The sequence below is a fragment of the Taudactylus pleione genome, unplaced genomic scaffold (genome assembly GCF_031769625.1).
Source record: "Taudactylus pleione unplaced genomic scaffold, aTauple2 ptg001142l, whole genome shotgun sequence".
Lineage (NCBI taxonomy): Eukaryota > Metazoa > Chordata > Amphibia > Anura > Myobatrachidae > Taudactylus > Taudactylus pleione.
Genome location: NW_028285543.1, coordinates 234165 through 253037, shown reverse-complemented (window position 1 = coordinate 253037; position 18873 = coordinate 234165). Strand labels below are relative to the sequence as shown.

At 45.6% G+C, this 18873-nt stretch overlaps 1 protein-coding gene across 4 annotated transcripts in view; it reads right to left on the bottom strand.

The window, feature by feature from the left end:
- The window catches only part of LOC148453487 (uncharacterized), a 586638-nt gene that overhangs the window by 443273 nt on the left and 124492 nt on the right, over positions 1-18873 (bottom strand). For all 4 annotated transcript variants that reach the window (XM_088462053.1, XM_088462055.1, XM_088462054.1 and 1 more), the window contains 3 exons: positions 11920-12198; positions 5996-6052; positions 5836-5886 (listed from right to left, as the gene is read on the bottom strand). In XM_088462053.1, coding sequence (XP_088318179.1) covers positions 5836-5886; positions 5996-6052; positions 11920-12198 — 387 coding nt within the window. The remainder of the gene's footprint in view (positions 1-5835; positions 5887-5995; positions 6053-11919; positions 12199-18873) is intronic.

Sequence of the window (18873 nt, the reverse complement as noted above, 5' to 3'; positions counted from 1 at the left end):
ATCCTTTCTTGTGGAATCCAAAGAGCATAAATAGGGAGTCTGTTTTCCTCAGAGAACTGGTACGGTCCACGTAGATCCTGAGAGCACGGACCACATCCAAGAGTCTCATCCACCGAGAGGTCTGGTGATTGGAAGGCCAGGAGTACAATCTCCTCATTAATATGGAAACGAGTCACCAATTTGGGAAGGAAACCAGGTTGAGTTCAGAGAACAGCGTTGTCCTGATGGAAGATTAGAAATGGGGAGCGACATGAGAGTGCCCCTAAATCTGATACCCTTCGGGCAGATGCCATAAAAGAGTCTTCGCTGTGAGCCACTTGAGAACCACAGATTTCAAAGGGTCAAAAGGAGTGCTCTGTAGGGCCTGAAGAACCACTGATAAATCCCACGGAGACACAGGAGGAACAAAGGGAGGTTTTTATGTGGAGGACACCTTGAAGGAAGGTGTGGACATCCGGCAGTGAAGCAATTCTACGCTGGAACCAAATGGACAGAGCAGAGACATGTACCTTCAGTGAAGTAAAGCGGAGTTCCCTCGCTCTGACAGAGGGACTGGAACTATAACCCCTGCTTGCAGCAAGGGCTGAATGGCTTTCAGGATGAGCAGGGCCCTGTTTGGTTCTGAAGGAGGGCTTGTGTACAAAAATTGTTGGGGTGGTCGTCTTAGAAATGAGAGGGTGTACCCGTGGGAGACCACTTCTCTTACCCAAGCGTCCGTGGTGGTTTGATGCCAGCACTTGGCAAACTGAAGAAGTCGGCCTCCTACACTGGGGTCCACCAAGGGGAGGCCCGTCCCGTCATGCTGAAGGTTCGTCCTCGGATTTTGAAGCAGGGTATCTGGTGATCCAGGTCTGCTTGGTCCTGGCCTTAGCAGCCCTAGTGGCAGCAGACTGCCTAGGAAAGGACTGGCTTTAGGCTTACCTTGGGGACGAAAGGACCTAACGGATGTTGTCCTAGGTGTTGTGGTAGCTGCTGAAGGCAGAAAGGCAGTCTTTCATGCTAATAATGTGGCTACAATCTTGTCTAAGTCTGGGCCAAATAAAATCTCCCCATTGTAAGGTAACGGCTCTAAGGTTTTCTTACAATCTGCATCCGCCTTCCATGACCGCAGCCACAGACTGCAGCGGGAGGACACCGCCGTGGCCGAATCCAAGGACACTTCTCCAATATATGAAGCTGCATCTCTTATGTGAGCTACATAAGACATCTGTTCCCGAGAGGCGTCTGAGGGAAAAGATTCTTCCAGGGCGTCTGCCCAGCTCTCAATTGCTTTAGCCACCCATACAATAGCCATGGTCGGGCAAGCAATGGCGCCTGAAAGAGAGTACACATATTTAAGGCCAGTTTCAATCTTCTATCCGTAGGGTCCTTCAGTGAGGAGGCTGTAGGGATAGGTAACATAGCGCTTTTATTCAAACGCATAACATGGGAATCCACCGCTGGGGGCAGGGGCTTATCTATAATGCGTGCAGGGTGTACGGGGCACATGGGCCCCTGGGTCCAGGGGGGCCCACACCGCACACCCTGCACCCATCATATTTACTTACCTCTCCAGAGTCCCATGTCGGCGTGGGAGTCCGGTGCTGCAAATACGACTGGAAAATATCCGCCGCGGCCATTTTCTCTGTACTGCGCACACTCTATAGACTCTGGGCACACTCTAGTGCCAAGAGTCTATAACTCCGGCGCTGGCCGCGCATAGCTCAGTGCGCTGCTGGCCGCCAGACGGAGAGGAGGAGGCCTGTGTTGGAGACTGCACACGGGCCCTCTCCTCTCTAGAAACGCCCCTGGCTGGGGGAGTCTCCCATCTTGTACAATGAGCTGTGGGAAAGGGATAATAAGAGGTCAGGCGTTTTTGAGGCTGAAACCTCTTACCCGGCGTCTGCCAGGCTTCCGCCATGTGTTCAGATAGTTGATCCGAGAGAGGCTGAAGCCACTTTTTATCATTTAAACAGAGGGTGCTTAGATTTGGGGGTGGGGTCATAGTCTTCTATCTGTAAGATGGATCTAACCACTCGCACCAAAGCAGGAATATTAATTGTAGACTATATCTCTCAGATGACACCTCAGAATCTGTGAGCTGCGCAGACTGTGAGGATAACACAGGACGCTTAGTATCCTTACTGGATATGGGCTTCTCACCTTGCAACAACATAGGGTCTCATTCAGACCCGCTCGCAAGTGCCTATGAGCTCGCAAGCGGGACGATGTTGAGGCCCTGCGCACGCGCAGCGGCCACACTGCACGTGCGCAAGCCCCAGAGCAAGAGAGAAATTCTCTCGCTCCGGGACTCACTACAAAAGGGGCGGCTGCTTATGGTGATCGACAGCTCGCCCTGTTTTGTAGGCGGGGCAGGAGGTGGCTACACAAGTGGAGGCATTCCCGACGGAACGCCTGCAGTTTGGGGGCGGCCCCACTGACATCACTCGTGATGTCAGTGGTGAGCTTCCGGCTCTAATAGAGCCGAAAACTCACTGGGGCTTGCGGTAGACGAGACCCTACCACAAGGGTCTCGTCGCAAGTCCTGATGGTCGCGATGGTCTTGACCATTGCGACCTTCAACCTGGCCACTCGCTAAAGCTGTGGGTGGTCTCCCACAGCCTAGTGAGCGGCCAGGAGGCCGGCTCAGAACATAGAGGCGGACGCCCTCATTCAGAGCCAGCGCTCGCATTTTGCGAGCGGCTCTGAATGAGGTCCATAGTTTGAAAGGCTGTAGAGGAAGCCACTAGACTATGTACTGTGCTAGAGAGTACGTCTACCCATGGAGGGGGCACAAGAGGTACCTGTATTGCTTGTACCTGTTGCGGTAACCCCATAGAGGGAATTACTGCCGGGACTGCAGGACGCACCACAATAATAGCCAGCACCCGAGGAAAGGAAGCCCAGGGGGGTTCGTGGGCAGAGGCTGGTGGGTCGAATTGAGCTGGTGGAGAATAACACCTGGCACATAGCCCGTCCTGTATAAAATCCTTCTCACTTAAGTCTGCAGCACATAATTTGCATGAGAGCAGTGTGACCGGACGCCTTTCATCTAGGCCGGCCCTGGTCACGGGTTAGCACTTTTGGACTCCCACTCAGTCAGTGACCGCCTGTCACTGACTCCGCCCTCTGCGCCGTGGGCGTGTAACGATGCTGCCACCACCAAACTCTACCATCGGCGTTTGGAACCGCTTTTTACGTTACCTTCAGGCTCCTACCTCGGCACTGGAACCTCTTCTGCTGCGTATGCGTTTGACTAGCTGCAGCCACACTCCCTGATTGGTTTCGGCTGATTCCTCCTTATCCCTCGCAATGGACCAGGTCTGCACGGTAGCTTGGCAGAGGGCTTGAACTCGTAGACGCGGAGCTCTTACCCAGAACAGCTGGAGAACGGAATAGCGTTTGGCGCAATTCTGATGGTCGCAGGATTGAGGCAATTGAAGTAAAGGCAAATGGTGTTTTATTGCTCAACTTCTTAAAGAAGACTCAACCTTCCGAATGAAGTGGAATAATCAGCATACAGGAGTCTTATCAATCAGCAGTTCTTCTCCACAAAGGATAAACAGGGTTGTACAACATACAGGGCTCACAGTCCCTCTTTTTATATCATTCTTACACACAATATCACAGGGGGGTAAATCCGCCCTGTGTTCCTCTCAACCAATCATGCTTCCTCCCATATTATAAATAACAACATCTTACATTTCATAGGAGTCACTCAATTTCCTCCTTTATAATCTACCACCCAAACCTAAGCACAAACTGATTTATCATACATTATACTGTCTCCTCAAATGTTGATATAACAGGAAATAGTAAATGACATTCATCCTTCCCAATGGGAGTATCAATCAGTTTGGCATTCCCAACCTTAACACATTCAGTGACATCCAAAAGGGGCTTCTTAAATACAAACAAATTGTCTTTTCAAAGGAAATTCTGTACATGAAGGGTTTGGCCTGATGACACTACTCACACCATCTCACAGAGACCTTCCAGCCAGGTCTCACCTGGAGATCACTGACCACAACAGGTCTTTCCATTCATCAGACCTCCTGCTAGGGAATGACAATCAGCATCTAGTTCCTGCAGTCACAAGCTGGTCATACATATCCAAGAAGTGCATTTTCTCTACAAAATATACATGTAAAATCATACATTGTAAATACATTCACATTTCATGTCTGCGCTCAGTATCAGGCTTTGCACCCTGCAGCCTAGGACCTGTCGTCCTGGCTCACTTCTGCACATACTAATTTAAATATGTTTTTATCTTTAAACACTCAGCACCTAGTGTAGAGTACACATTTACAATGGGTGTCTGATGCCTTTTGTCCTTTTAAAAATGGCGCCACAGCACGGGTGTTAACCCCTTCAGTGCTGCGGCCGCCATTATGCACGTGGGGCTGGCCTCCGGCCACAAGCAGTATGGATGCAGATGCTTGTTACCCTTGCCTTTGCTAGACATAGCTGTAGAGTAGTATAGCACACAATATGGCACTGGGTATAATGCAACCACTGGGTATGTAGGGTACAAGTAGGAATACAATATACAGATCCAGTCTTATGCTTGGGCAAGCTTCAGGAGCGCACAGCACAAATATGGCACAGTGCATTAACCAACTGTATGTGACAACCCTCACAAATACAAGAAATGTGAGGCACAGGAAACCCTGAATACACCTGTATGTTAGGGCAAAGATAAGAAAAAATGGACAGATATATACTGACAGTGTAGAGAAATATACAGACAGGCAGCGCTAGCATAAGTCACATACAATGCAGGAATACAATATAACTGCAGAATGGCGCTACAATCATCTACACAGATTCTGTGGTCAGAGACTCAGCGTCTGGTAAGCTATAGCGCTACATAACCTGACTCCAGGGAGAGGTATATAGGGGGACCAGACCCTGCGTTTCCCTGAGAGAGCTGTGGCTGAGCCTGGAGAAAATGGCCGCAGGAGACCTCTGAGGAGGCGTGGTCAGAGAGCAGCTCAGGGAAGCGAGACCTCAGAGGAATGGCGCCCTGAGCTGAGGGGAGGGACCGCTGTAATAGGGAAAGCTGACCTCGCCAGGCTGATTTTTAACCACCGGGACGCTGGATTCCAGCTCCATCTGTACCCTGGTGGTCTAGTGGATCACGTGTGCGGAACCAGTGTTCACCCTCAGCACCTCCGGTCTGTTCCCTGTGACCGGAGGTAAGACTGCCCATCTGCGGGCCACCACAAGCGCTGACCCGCCTTATCTGTCCCCATGGAAACCGGGCTGCAGTCTAGGTCTGTCCTTGGGGCTGGCTAGCAAGGTCCCCGGGATGCCAGCCGAGAGCACAAGGGGGAGCTGGCATTGCAGCGCTGGGAAGAGGTGACGGAGCGGCAGCACAGACAGTCTGAAGAATAGATGTAAAATAAAGAAAATCATAAAATAAAAGCTTTCCAGCCCAGTTATAATGGTGACCCGTCTCCGGCCGGGCACTAACGAAAACTGAGGTGCCTCTGGCTCGGGGCGGGTATAGGGGGAAGGACCGTTGCATCCTGGGAGCAAAGCTTTAACTGTTCGGTGCCCGGTCCTCAACCACCACCTACACCCCAAGGTCGCCCTGTGGACCCTATGGTCCCTGAAGAAGAAATATGTTAATATTTAAAATCAATAACATTGTTATGAGACATTGTTGCTCTTTGCCCCTACAATAGAGGCTGCTGGGAAAAAACTACCCAGCATGCAATGAGAAGCACTACAAAGACCAGAACCTGCCACCATACAGGAGGATCAGTATATACGGTGCCCCACAAGCCATGCACAAGATAAATAGTCTGAACTGTGACTCCATTAACTGAATGTACTGGGAGAACTTACTGGGAGGCAGAGATTTCCCGGGAAGTGACAGCACCCCCTTCTGTAGCCGACCTGTAAGTGACACAAACAAAGTCAGCCAGAATCCATCACAATCACACTCAGTATGTGACAGCTCTGTACCGACCGCGAGAGTTTCTATCTGCTGTGTGTGGGACATTACCCAGGGCAGGTGAGGCTGCTCGCTGTATTGTTGGCGACTTCTGCTCGCGGCTGATGTCTGTAAGGAGACGAGAGGCATTAATAAGTGCTGTAGGACGCAATCTGCTTCCTTATATAACTACAAACACTTACAAACTATATTCAAGTGCAAATAATGTGCTAATGTACTTATGTGTAATCCATTTATAAAAAATGTATTGGGGGGGGCATAGAGGTGCAGGCCAGAGATTGGGGTCCTCCCCTCTACAGTATATCCCCCGCTGCTAGGGCACCACACTACAGAGAAACAAACACTAGCCTGTATCCTATTTAGCGGGATGGTAAAGACGACACCTGTGTTTTCTTGTAAATGAAAATATGTTAAAACATAATGTTTATTATTGCGATGCTATGTTTTAAACAACAGCGTACCACTCCCCGACGCCCCCCGGACTGCAGAAGCTCTTTTACTTTCTTCCGCAGCAAACAAACTACTGTACCACGCCATGCTCTCATTATACATCCTATACTATGTTCACTGTATAACAGCAGAAGCTTCTTTACTTTCTTCCGCAGCAAACAAACTACTGTACCACGCCGTGCTCTCATTATACATCCTATACTATGTTCACTGTATAACAGCAGAAGCTTCTTTACTTTCTTCCGCAGCAAACAAACTACTGTACCACGCCGTGCTCTCATTATACATCCTATACTATGTCCACCGTATAACAGCAGAAGCTTCTTTACTTTCTTCTGCAGCAAACAAACTACTGTACCACGCCATGCTCTCATTATACATCCTATACTATGTACATTACATAACAGCAGAAGCTTCTTTACTTTCTTCAGCAGGAAACAAACTACTGTACCAGGCCGTGCTCTCATTATACATCCTATACTATGTACATTACATAACAGCAGAAGCTTCTTTACTTTCTTCCACAGCAAACAAACTACTGTACCACGCCGTGCTCTCATTATACATCCTATACTATGTACATTACATAACAGCAGAAGCTCGTTACTTTCTTCCGCAGCAAACAAACTACTGTACCACGCCGTGCTCTCATCATACATCCTATACTATGTCCACTGTATAACAGCAGAAGCTTCTTTACTTTCTTCCGCAGCAAACAAACTACTGTACCACGCCATGCTCTCATTATACATCCTATACTATGTACATTACATAACAGCAGAAGCTTCTTTACTTTCTTCAGCAGCAAACAAACTACTGTACCACGCCGTGCTCTCATTATACATCCTATACTATGTACATTACATAACAGCAGAAGCTCCTTTACTTTCTTCAACAGCAAACAAACTACTGTACCACGCCGTGCTCTCATTATACATCCTATACTATGTACATTACATAACAGCAGAAGCTTCTTTACTTTCTTCAGCAGCAAACAAACTACTGTACCACTCCGTGCTCTCCTTATACATCCTATACTATGTACATTACATAACAGCAGAAGCTTCTTTACTTTCTTCAGCAGGAAACAAACTACTGTACCACGCCGTGCTCTCATTATACATCCTATACTATGTACATTATATAACAGCAGAAGCTCCTTTACTTTCTTCTGCAGCAAACTAACTACTGTACCACGCCGTGCTCTCATTATACATCCTATACTATCTACATTGTATAACAGCAGGTGCGGAGCGGGGTTTTAGGTGCTGTATGCCCTCTTACACCGTGAATTCTAACCCTAATATAGCCGACATATTGTTATGTGTAATAAGAAAATGTAACTACTCACTACAACTGAATGGGGTGATGCCATCTTTCTACCCTGGAAAACTGTTCTTAGTTAATTGTATGGCTTTTATACCTAAGTACAGGAATCCAATCCGGATCAGAACCCGGAACATCCCCCGGCACCGACCTAGGATATTCCCGAGTCAGCGCCGTTCACACCAGAGCCGGGTTTGCAGTGACCCGGCTCAACCGGCATTGGAGTGGATGCATGGAGATGACGTCATCGCTAAGCGCCACTGTAGCCGGCCAATTGGTTGGCATGCGGCATGATCCGGGTCATAGTGACCCGGATTGCGCCGTTCACACTGCAGAGTTTCACAGGTCATTTCTGTGTTAAACCCTGCAAGTTACCTGGGTTGGATTGTCGGGTCACTCCACCCGGGAATCCAACGCTCTTCCGTTATACACCCAGAAGCTACCCGGGGTAACCCTGCAATAACCTAGGTATTAGCTCTGGTGTAAAAGGGGCATTAGAAGAAACCCCCATTAACAGGGTGATTTAAATGTAAAGTGTCGTAATCTGCAATAGATTGTCAGCTATACTATACCCCTTACAGTATGTCATCTAGGACTCAGATCGGGTATTGGGAGTGATCTTTTGTGAATTAGAGTATCCAGACATAACCCGGCTGGGGGATTCCCCTTATTTGGTACATAATAACAATACTCCTGTAAAGGTAATGCTGATGAACTACACTCAGGTGACATCTGTATTATGTAAATCTGTTAGGATAATTATTACTCTTTGCTGCCCATCATGTTCTCATTGGAGGAGGTGTTGCTATCAGTATGAGCGTACAGTACATAGAGAGTTGCGAGGCTATTACAGATTACCGTTATATTTTTTCCGCAATATTGAATCACAGGTATATAACTACCGCTACACAGTATTGATACCGGAGTCTTAAGAATATGACTTTTGGGATTGATACAATAATAATTATACCACGACAACAAGCATATTGCTATTTCACCATACAGGAGGATACTGGGAAATAAAGTAATCACTCTTCATTATTATATTCTTATTGTGTATGACACAATTGGTGTCACTCCCTAAATTGGTGTTACCAGTTTTGTGTATAATTTCCTATCTGATTTTTTGTTAATACTAATAAAAGTTATTAAACAACATATTTTCATTCTTTACCATCCTGCTATACAGGAACGTATTCATTATATTACGCCTGGGGAGCAGCATCAACCATTCTATGCTTAGGAATTACTAACCTACCGTAATATATCTATGTTGGGTTCCGCAGACATACAGTGCCTTGCAAAAGTATTCATTCCCTTGGCTTGTTGCCTTTTTTGTTACATTACAACCTGTAATTTATTTATTTCTTTTAATCTGAATTTTATGTGATGGATCTGCACAAAATAGTCTAATTTGGTGAAGTGAAATGAGAAAAATATATATAAAAAATTATGTTTATAAATAAAATTCTGAAAATTGGCATGTGCATATGTAATCACCCCCTTTGCTATGAAGCCCCTCAAAAATTCTGGTGCAACCAATTACCTTCAGAAGTCACATAATTGGTGAAATGAAGTCCCCCCGTGTGACATCTAAGTGTCACATGATCTGTCAGTATAAACACACCTTTTCTGAGAGGCCCCAGAGGCTGCAACAACACTAAGCAAGAGGCATCACACCATGAGGACCAAGGAGCTCCCCAAACAAGTCAGGGACAAAGTTGTTGAGAACAATAATTCTGAGTTGGGTTATAAAAAAATATCCAAATCTTTGATGATCCCCCGCAGCACCATCAAATCCATCATTAACAAATGGTAAGAACATGGTACCACAACAGACCTGCCAAGAGAGGGCCGTCCACCAAAACTCACAGACCGGGCAAGGAGGGCATTATTCAGAGAGGCAGCACAGAGACCAAAGGTAGCCCTGAAGGAGCTGCAGAGTTCCACAGCAGAGACTGGTATCTGTGCATGTGACCACAATAAGCCGTACACTCCATAGAGCTGGGCTTTATGGTAGAATGGCCAGAAAAAAGCATGGACAGCTTCCCATGTACAATACACCTTGAGAAAGACCCATGGTCGAAACGCGTTGGTTTGGGTACTGTTGAACTTTTGTGCACTTACTTTTTGGACTGTTCTATTTACCCAAAGGGACACCTGACTGATTTTGGCACCTATCTGGAAGGTACCATTTATTGCTCACCATCTCGGGAGGCCCCTGGCTATAGACTTTCCAGAAGGTGTTTTATGCTTTTATTGGCACACTACTCCCTAGCACGTTGCTGGAGAATTTATACTGATTCCAATAAAGATAGCTTGAATAGGAAGCAAATTATATGCCCTGAAGTGAGTATGGTATGCTCACTTTTAAAGATACTTCTACGAGGGTTGTCCAGAAAGTAATGTCTAAATGCTCATAACTCTGAAATAATATGCAATATTTATTTGAAACTTTGTCAGTTTGTAGTTTAATATGTCTGCTAGCTATATATATATTTCTGTTTAGGTAGTCCAAGAAATCCCATGGAATCCGAGATGAAACAAAGATCCGTCATTGAATTCCTGGAAAGAGAAGGCTGCAGTGCTACAGAAATCCACAGAAGACTGAAAAAAGTGTACAGTGAGCGTACAAGTGACTACAGCAATGTCAGAAGGTGGATGAAGTTTTTTCAATCGGGAGAATCGTCCATGTGCGACAAACCTCGTGGTGGCAGACCATCAACTGCAGTGACAGCAGAGAACCGACACAAAGTCAATGCCATGATTCAGAAAGACCATCGTGTGACCATCAGAGATATCAGTGATGACCTGGAATGTAGCCATGGCACTGTAGAAACACTAACCAATGATTTGGGATATTGCAAAGTGTGTGCAAAATGGGTTCCAAAGCAACTAACCAGGGATCATAAGGCCCAGAGGGTGGAAGTGCGCAATGACCTTTTGACCAACTTTGAAGCCAACCCTGAGACGTTTTTGGAAAATCTCATTACAGGAGATGAGACCTGGGTATTCCTTTATGACCCAGAAACAAATGGCCAATCAAAGCAATGGAAACACCCAAGTTAACCTAGGCCAAAAAAGTTTAAATCACAGCGATCCGTAAACAAAGTCATGGCCACATTCTTCTGGGATTGCTGAGGTGTTATTCTCATCGATTACTTGGAACAAAACCAATCAATCAACAGTGATCGATACATTATTACACTTAAGAAGCTGAAAGAAACCATCCACAAAAAAAGGTCAACAATTCCACTGTCAAATGTCATCTTACACCACGACAATGCCAGACCTAACACTTCGATGGCAACATATGCAGCCATTGCCAAAATGGGGTGGGCAATAATACCACATCCACCATACAGTCCTAATTTGGCCCCTTCTGACTTTCATCTGTTTGGCCCTCTCAAATACTGTCTCCGGGGTCAACATTTTACATTTACAAAGTATTTTACTGCAAATTTTCAAATCTGTATCTATAATAAAATCTGTGTTGTGAGCATATAGGCATTACTTTTTGAACAACCCTCGTATATGTTTTACTTTGCCTGTTTTTGGAGTAAGTGGGGTATGTGTACTGGTGTTCTACCGGATTGGATTATTTATTCCCCACTTGTATAAGATCCTATACATCATTTCCCCCTGTATTTATTTCTCCCACTTTGCACATTGGTGCTACGTGATAACGAGACGAGGAGGAAATCCTATTGCGGGGACCTGCTGCTACAAAGAAACCGTTATATGCTTGAACCCACTTAAGCTTGAAGTGAGTGGGGTGCGCCTCTTTGTGGTTTTATTCTTCTTTTGATGTTTTTATGGACTAATAGTTGGTGAAAGATCCACTTAAAGAAACACATATAAGTTAACCATACTCACTACTCAAGTGTGGTACGTTGTTTGCTGCAGACTGACCAATATTTGGCCATTGAATAAGGAACAATTTGTTGAAAAAGGATTCTACACATTATTTTGTTTTTGTTTGTCTCCCCCTTTTCAACCCACCATTCTGAGACGACATCCGAAAAGAAAAGGAGAGGATCTACTGGCTGATAAAATATCTTGGGTCTTCTACAGAGCTCACCTCCAGAAACCACATTGACTTTTCTACTGTCTAATCCCAGCACTGACCACCAGGCTTTGTCAGTTCATCAGAAACATCTCACAATCACCCTGACACTGGACTGGGAGCAAAAAATTACCAATGTGCAACCGCGTCCGTATCTCAGTCAGACGCTCAGGATCCCGGTTGTTGAAATCCGCCCATCGGTGAAGCAGTTGTCGTGGAGTGCGTAGACAGCCAGACATGGGTTCCAGGCACCGGGCAATCTCCATGAGGATGGTTCGGCGCTGGTGTAGGGAGATGGCGCCTGCTCTCTGTAAGTTATCGGGAAGGTAACGATCCATCAGAGACACAAAGCACTCCAGCTCGGCTCGGGAAAAGTTTGGTGATCTTCGCCCACTGCGTTTTCTCCCAAGACCTGAAACAAACAGGAAAGCATTGTCCAATGCCGCAAATACAGATGTGTCCTCAAACATTACTGCTGCAGTCACGCCAAACAGCATCTCTCGGCTAGAAAGGACCAGTGCAAATTTGCTTGCGTCAAGCAACTGTTTTTGTCTTTATTTGAAGCAAATGGGTCTAAGTGATAATGCGATGCAACTAGGACACACCAGGAGACGTAATACTGTGATATGCGACACCTGTATATCTGTGTGCTCCTCAGTCTGTATAAAGGAGACTGCGCTAAGTAATGGGATATGTGACACCTGTATATCTGTGCGCTCCTGAGTCTGTATATGAGAGACTGCGCTGAGTAATGTGATATGTGACACCTGTATATCTGTGTGCTCCTGGGTCTGTATATAGGAGACTGTGCTGAGTAATGTGATATGTGACACCTGTATATCTGTGTGCTCCTGAGTCTGTATACAGGAGACTACACTGAGTAATGTGATATGTGACACCTGTATAGCTGTGTGCTCCTGAGTCTGTATATGGGAGACTGCGCTGAGTAATGTGATATGTGACACCTGTATATCTGTGTGCTCCTGAGTCTGAATATGGGAGACTGCGCTGAGTAATGTGATATGTGACACCTGTATATCTGTGTGCTCCTGAGTCTGAATATGGGAGACTGCGCTGAGTAATGTGATATGTGACACATGTATATCTGTGTGCTCCTGAGTCTGTATATAGGAGACTGCGCTGAGTAATGTGATATGTGACACCTGTATGTCTGTGTGCTCCTGAGTCTGTATATGGGAGACTGCGCTGAGTAATATGATATGTGACACCTGTATAGCTGTGTGCTCCTGAGTCAGTATATGGGAGACTGTGCTGAGTAATATGATATGTGACACCTGTATATCTGTGTTCTCCTGAGTCTGTATATAGGAGACTGCGCTGAGTAATGTGATATGTGACACCTGTATGTCTGTGTGCTCCTGAGTCTGTATATGGGAGACTGCGCTGAATAATGTGATATGTGACACCTGTATATCTGTGTTCTCCTGAGTCTGTATATAGGAGACTGCGCTGATTAATGTGATACGTGACACCTGTATATCTGGGTGCTCATGAGTCTGTATATGGGAGACTGTGCTGAGTAATGTGATATGTGACACCTGTATATCTGTGTGCTCCTGAGTCTGTATATGGGAGACTGCGCTGAGTAACATGATATGTGACACATGTATATCTGTGTGCTCCTGAGTCTGTATATGGGAGACTGTGCTGAGTAATGTGATATGTGACACCTGTATATCTGTGTGCACCTGAGTCTGTATATAGGAGACTGCGCTGAGTAATGTAATATGTGACACCTGTATATCTGTGTGCTCCGGAGTCTGTATATGGGAGACTGCGCTGAGTAATGTGATGTGTGACACCTGTATATCTGTGTGCTACTGAATCTGTATATGGGAGACTGCGCTGAGTAATGTGATGTGTGACACCTGTATATCTGTGTGCTACTGAGTCTGTATATGGGAGACTGCGCTGAGTAATGTGATATGTGACACCTGTATACCTGTGTGCTCCTGAGTCTGTATATGGGAGACTGCACTGAGTAATGTGTTATGTGACACCTGTATATCTGTGTGCTCCTGAGTCTGTATATGGGAGACTGCGCTGAGTAATGTGATATGTGACACATGTATATCTGTGTGCTCCTGAGTCTGTATATGGGAGACTGCGCTGAGTAATGTGATATGTGACACCTGTATATCTGTGTGCTCCTGAGTCTGTATATAGGAGACTGCGCTGAGAAATGTGATATGTGACACCTGTATATCTGTGTGCTCCTGAGTCTGTATATAGGAGACTGCGCTGAGTAATATGATATGTGACACCTGTATATCTGTGTTCTCCTGAGTCTGTATATAGGAGACTGCGCTGAGTGATGTGATATGTGACACCTGTATATCTGTGTGCTCCTGAGTCTGTATATGGGAGACTGCGCTGAGTAATGTGATATGTGACACCTGTATATCTGTGTGCTCCTGAGCCTGTATATGGGAGACTGCGCTGAGTAATGTGATATGTGACACCTCTATAGCTGTGTGCTCCTGAGTCTGTATATGGGAGACTGCGCTGAGTAATGTGATATGTGACACCTGTATATCTGTGTTCTCCTGAGTCTGTATATAGGAGACTGCGCTGAGTAATGTGATATGTGACACCTGTATATCTGTGTGCTCCTGAGTCTGTATATGGGAGACTGCGCTGAGTAATGTGATATGTGACACCTGTATATCTGTGTGCTACTGAGTCTGTATATGGGAGACTGCGCTGAGTAATGTGACACTTGTATATCTGTGTGCTCCTGAGTCTGTATATGGGAGACTGTGCTGAGTAATGGGATATGTGACACCTGTATATCTGTGTGCTCCTGAGTCTGTATATAGGAGACTGCGCTGAGTAAGGTGATATGTGACACCAGTATAACTGTGTGCTCCTGAGTCTGTATATGGAGACTTTGCTGAGTAATGTGATATGTGACACCTGTATATCTGTGTGCTCCGGAGTCTGTATATGGGAGACTGCGCTGAGTAATGTGATATGTGACACCTGTATACCTGTGTGCTCCTGAGTCTGTATATGGGAGACTGCGCTGAGTAATGTGATATGTGACACCTGTATATCTGTGTGCTCCTGAGTCTGTATATGGGAGACTGCGCTGAGTAATGTGATATGTGACACCTGTATACCTGTGTGCTCCTGAGTCTGTATATGGGAGACTGTGCTGAGTAATGTGACACCAGTATATCTGTGTGCTCCTGAGTCTGTATATAGGAGACTGCGCTGAGTAATGGGATATGTGACACCTGTATATCTGTGTGCTCCTGAGTCTGTATATAGGAAACTCTGCTGAGTAATGTGATATGTGACACCTGTATATCTGTGTGCTCCTGAGTCTGTATGTGGGAGACTGCGCTGAGTAATGTGACACCAGTATATATGTGTGCTCCTGAGTCTGTATATAGTAGACTGCGCTGAGTAATGTGATATGTGACACCTGTATATCTGTGTGCTCCTGAGTCTGTATATGGGAGACTGTGCTGAGTAATGTGATGTGTGACACCTGTATATCTGTGTGCTCCTGAGTCTGTATATAGGAGACTGCGCTGAGTAATGTGATATGTGACACCTGTGTATCTGTGTGCTCCTGAGTCTGTATATAGGAGACTGCGCTGAGTAAGGTGATATGTGACACCAGTATATCTGTGTGCTCCTGAGTCTGTATATGGAGACTTTGCTGAGTAATGTGATATGTGACACCTGTATATCTGTGTGCTCCGGAGTCTGTATATGGGAGACTGTGCTGAGTAATGGGATATGTGACACCTGTATATCTGTGTGCTCCTGAGTCTGTATATAGGAAACTGCGCTGAGTAAAGTGATATGTGACACCTGTATATCTGTGTGCTCCTGAGTCTGTATATGGGAGACTGCGCTGAGTAATGTGATATGAGACAGCAGTATATCTGTGTGCTCCTGAGTCTGTATATAGGAGACTGTGCTGAGTAATGTGATATGTGACACCTGTATATCTGTGTGCTCCTGAGTCTGTATATAGGAGACTGAGCTGAGTAATGGGATATGTGATACCTGAATATCGGTGTGCTCCTGAGTCTGTACATAGGAGACTGTGCAGAGTAATGTGATATGTGACACCTGTATATCTGTGTGCTCCTGAGTCTGTATATGGAGACTTTGCTGAGTAATGTGATATGTGACACCTCTATATCTGTGTGCTCCTGAGTCTGTATGTGGGAGACTGCGCTGAGTAATGTGACACCAGTATATCTGTGTGCTCCTGAGTCTGTATATAGGAGACTGCGCTGAGTAATGTGATATGTGACACCTGTTTATCTGTGTGCTCCTGAGTCTGTATATAGGAGACTGCGCTGAGTAAGGTGATATGTGACACCAGTATATCTGTGTGCTCCTGAGTCTGTACATGGAGACTTTGCTGAGTAATGTGATATGTGACACCTGTATATCTGTGTGCTCCGGAGTCTGTATATGGGAGACTGCGCTGAGTAATTTGATAGGTGACACCTGTATATCTGTGTGATCCTGAGTCTGTATATGGGAGACTGCGCTGAGTAATGTGATATGTGACACCTGTATATCTGTGTGCTCCTGAGTCTGTATATAGGAGACTGCGCTGAGTAAAGTGATATGTGACACCTGTATATCTGTGTGCTCCTGAGTCTGTATATGGGAGACTGCGCTGAATAATGTGATATGAGACAGCTGTATATCTGTGTGCTCCTGAGTCTGTATATAGGAGACTGTGCAGAGTAATGTGATATGTGACACCTGTATATCTGTGTGCTCCTGAGTCTGTATATAGGAGACTGAGCTGAGTAATGGGATATGTGATACCTGAATATCTGTGTGCTCCTGAGTCTGTATATAGGAGACTGCGTTGAGTAATGTGATAAGTGACAAATGTATATCTGTGTGCACCTGAGTCTGTATATGGGGGACTGCGCTGAGTAATGTGATATGTGACACCTGTATATCTGTGTGCTCCTGAGTCTGTATATAGAGACTGCGCTGAGTAATGTGATATGTGACACCTGTATATCTGTGTGCTCCTGAGTCTGTATATGGAGACTGCGCTGAGTAATGTGATATGTGACACGTGTATATCTGTGTGCTCCTGAGTCTGTATGTGGGAGACTGCGCTGAGTAATGTGATATGTGACACCTGTATATCTGTGTGCTCCTGAGTCCGTATATGGGAGACTGCGCTGAGTAATGTGATATGTGACACCTGTATATCTGTGTGCTCCTGAGTCTGTATATGGAGACTTTGCTGAGTAATGTGATATGTGACACCTGTATATCTGTGTGCTCCGGAGTATGTATATGGGAGACTGTGCTGAGTAATGGGATATGTGACACCTGTATATCTGTGTGCTCCTGAGTCTGTATATAGGAGACTGCGCTGAGTAATGTGATATGTGACACCTCTATATCTGTGTGCTCCTGAGTCTGTATGTGGGAGACTGCGCTGAGTAATGTGAAACCAGTATATCTGTGTGCTCCTGAGTCTGTATATAGTAGACTGCGCTGAGTAATGTGATATGTGACACCTGTATATCTGTGTGCTCCTGAGTCTGTATATGGAGACTGTACTGAGTAATGTGATATGTGACACCTGTATATATGTGTGCTCCTGAGTCTGTATATGAGAGACTGTGCTGAGTAATGTAATGTGTGACACCTGTATATCTGTGTGCTCCTGAGTCTGTATATGGGAGACTGTGCTGAGTAATGTGGTAGGTGACACCTGTATATCTGTGTGCTCCTGAGTCTGTAAATGGGAGACTGCGCTGAGTAATGTGATATGTGACACCTGTATATCTGTGTGCTCCTGAGTCTGAATATGGGAGACTGCGCTGAGTAATGTGATATGTGACACCTGTATATCTGTGTGCTCCTGAGTCTGTATATGGAGACTTTGCTGAGTAATGTGATATGTGACACCTGTATATCTGTGTGCTCCGGAGTATGTATATGGGAGACTGTGCTGAGTAATGGGATATGTGACACCTGTATATTTGTGTGCTCCTGAGTCTGTATATAGGAGACTGCGCTGAGTAATGTGATATGTGACACCTCTATATCTGTGTGCTCCTGAGTCTGTATGTGGGAGACTGCGCTGAGTAATGTGACACCAGTATATCTGTGTGCTCCTGAGTCTGTATATAGTAGACTGCGCTGAGTAATGTGATATGTGACACCTGTATATCTGTGTGCTCCTGAGTCTCTATATGGGGAGACTGTGCTGAGTAATGTGATATGTGACACCTGTATATCTGTGTGCTCCTGAGTCCGTATATGGGAGACTGCGCTGAGTAATGTGATATGTGACACCTGTATATCTGTGTGCTCCTGAGTCTGTATATGGAGACTGCGCTGAGTAATATGATATGTGACACCTCTATAGCTGTGTGTGCTCCTGAGTCTGTATATGGGAGACTGCGCTGAGTAATGTGATATGTGACACCTGTATATCTGTGTGCTCCTGAGTCTGTATATGGAGACTGTACTGAGTAATGTGATATGTGACACCTGTATATATGTGTGCTCCTGAGTCTGTATATGAGAGACTGTGCTGAGTAATGTAATGTGTGACACCTGTATATCTGTGTGCTCCTGAGTCTGTATATGGGAGACTGTGCTGAGTAATGTGGTAGGTGACACCTGTATATCTGTGTGCTCCTGAGTCTGTAAATGGGAGACTGCGCTGAGTAATGTGATATGTGACACCTGTATATCTGTGTGCTCCTGAGTCTGTATATGGGAGACTGCGCTGAGTAATGTGATATGTGACACCTGTATATCTGTGTGCTCCTGAGTCTGTATATGGAGACTTTGCTGAGTAATGTGATATGTGACACCTGTATATCTGTGTGCTCCGGAGTATGTATATGGGAGACTGTGCTGAGTAATGGGATATGTGACACCTGTATATTTGTGTGCTCCTGAGTCTGTATATAGGAGACTGCGCTGAGTAATGTGATATGTGACACCTCTATATCTGTGTGCTCCGGAGTCTGTATGTGGGAGACTGCGCTGAGTAATGTGACACCAGTATATCTGTGTGCTCCTGAGTCTGTATATAGTAGACTGC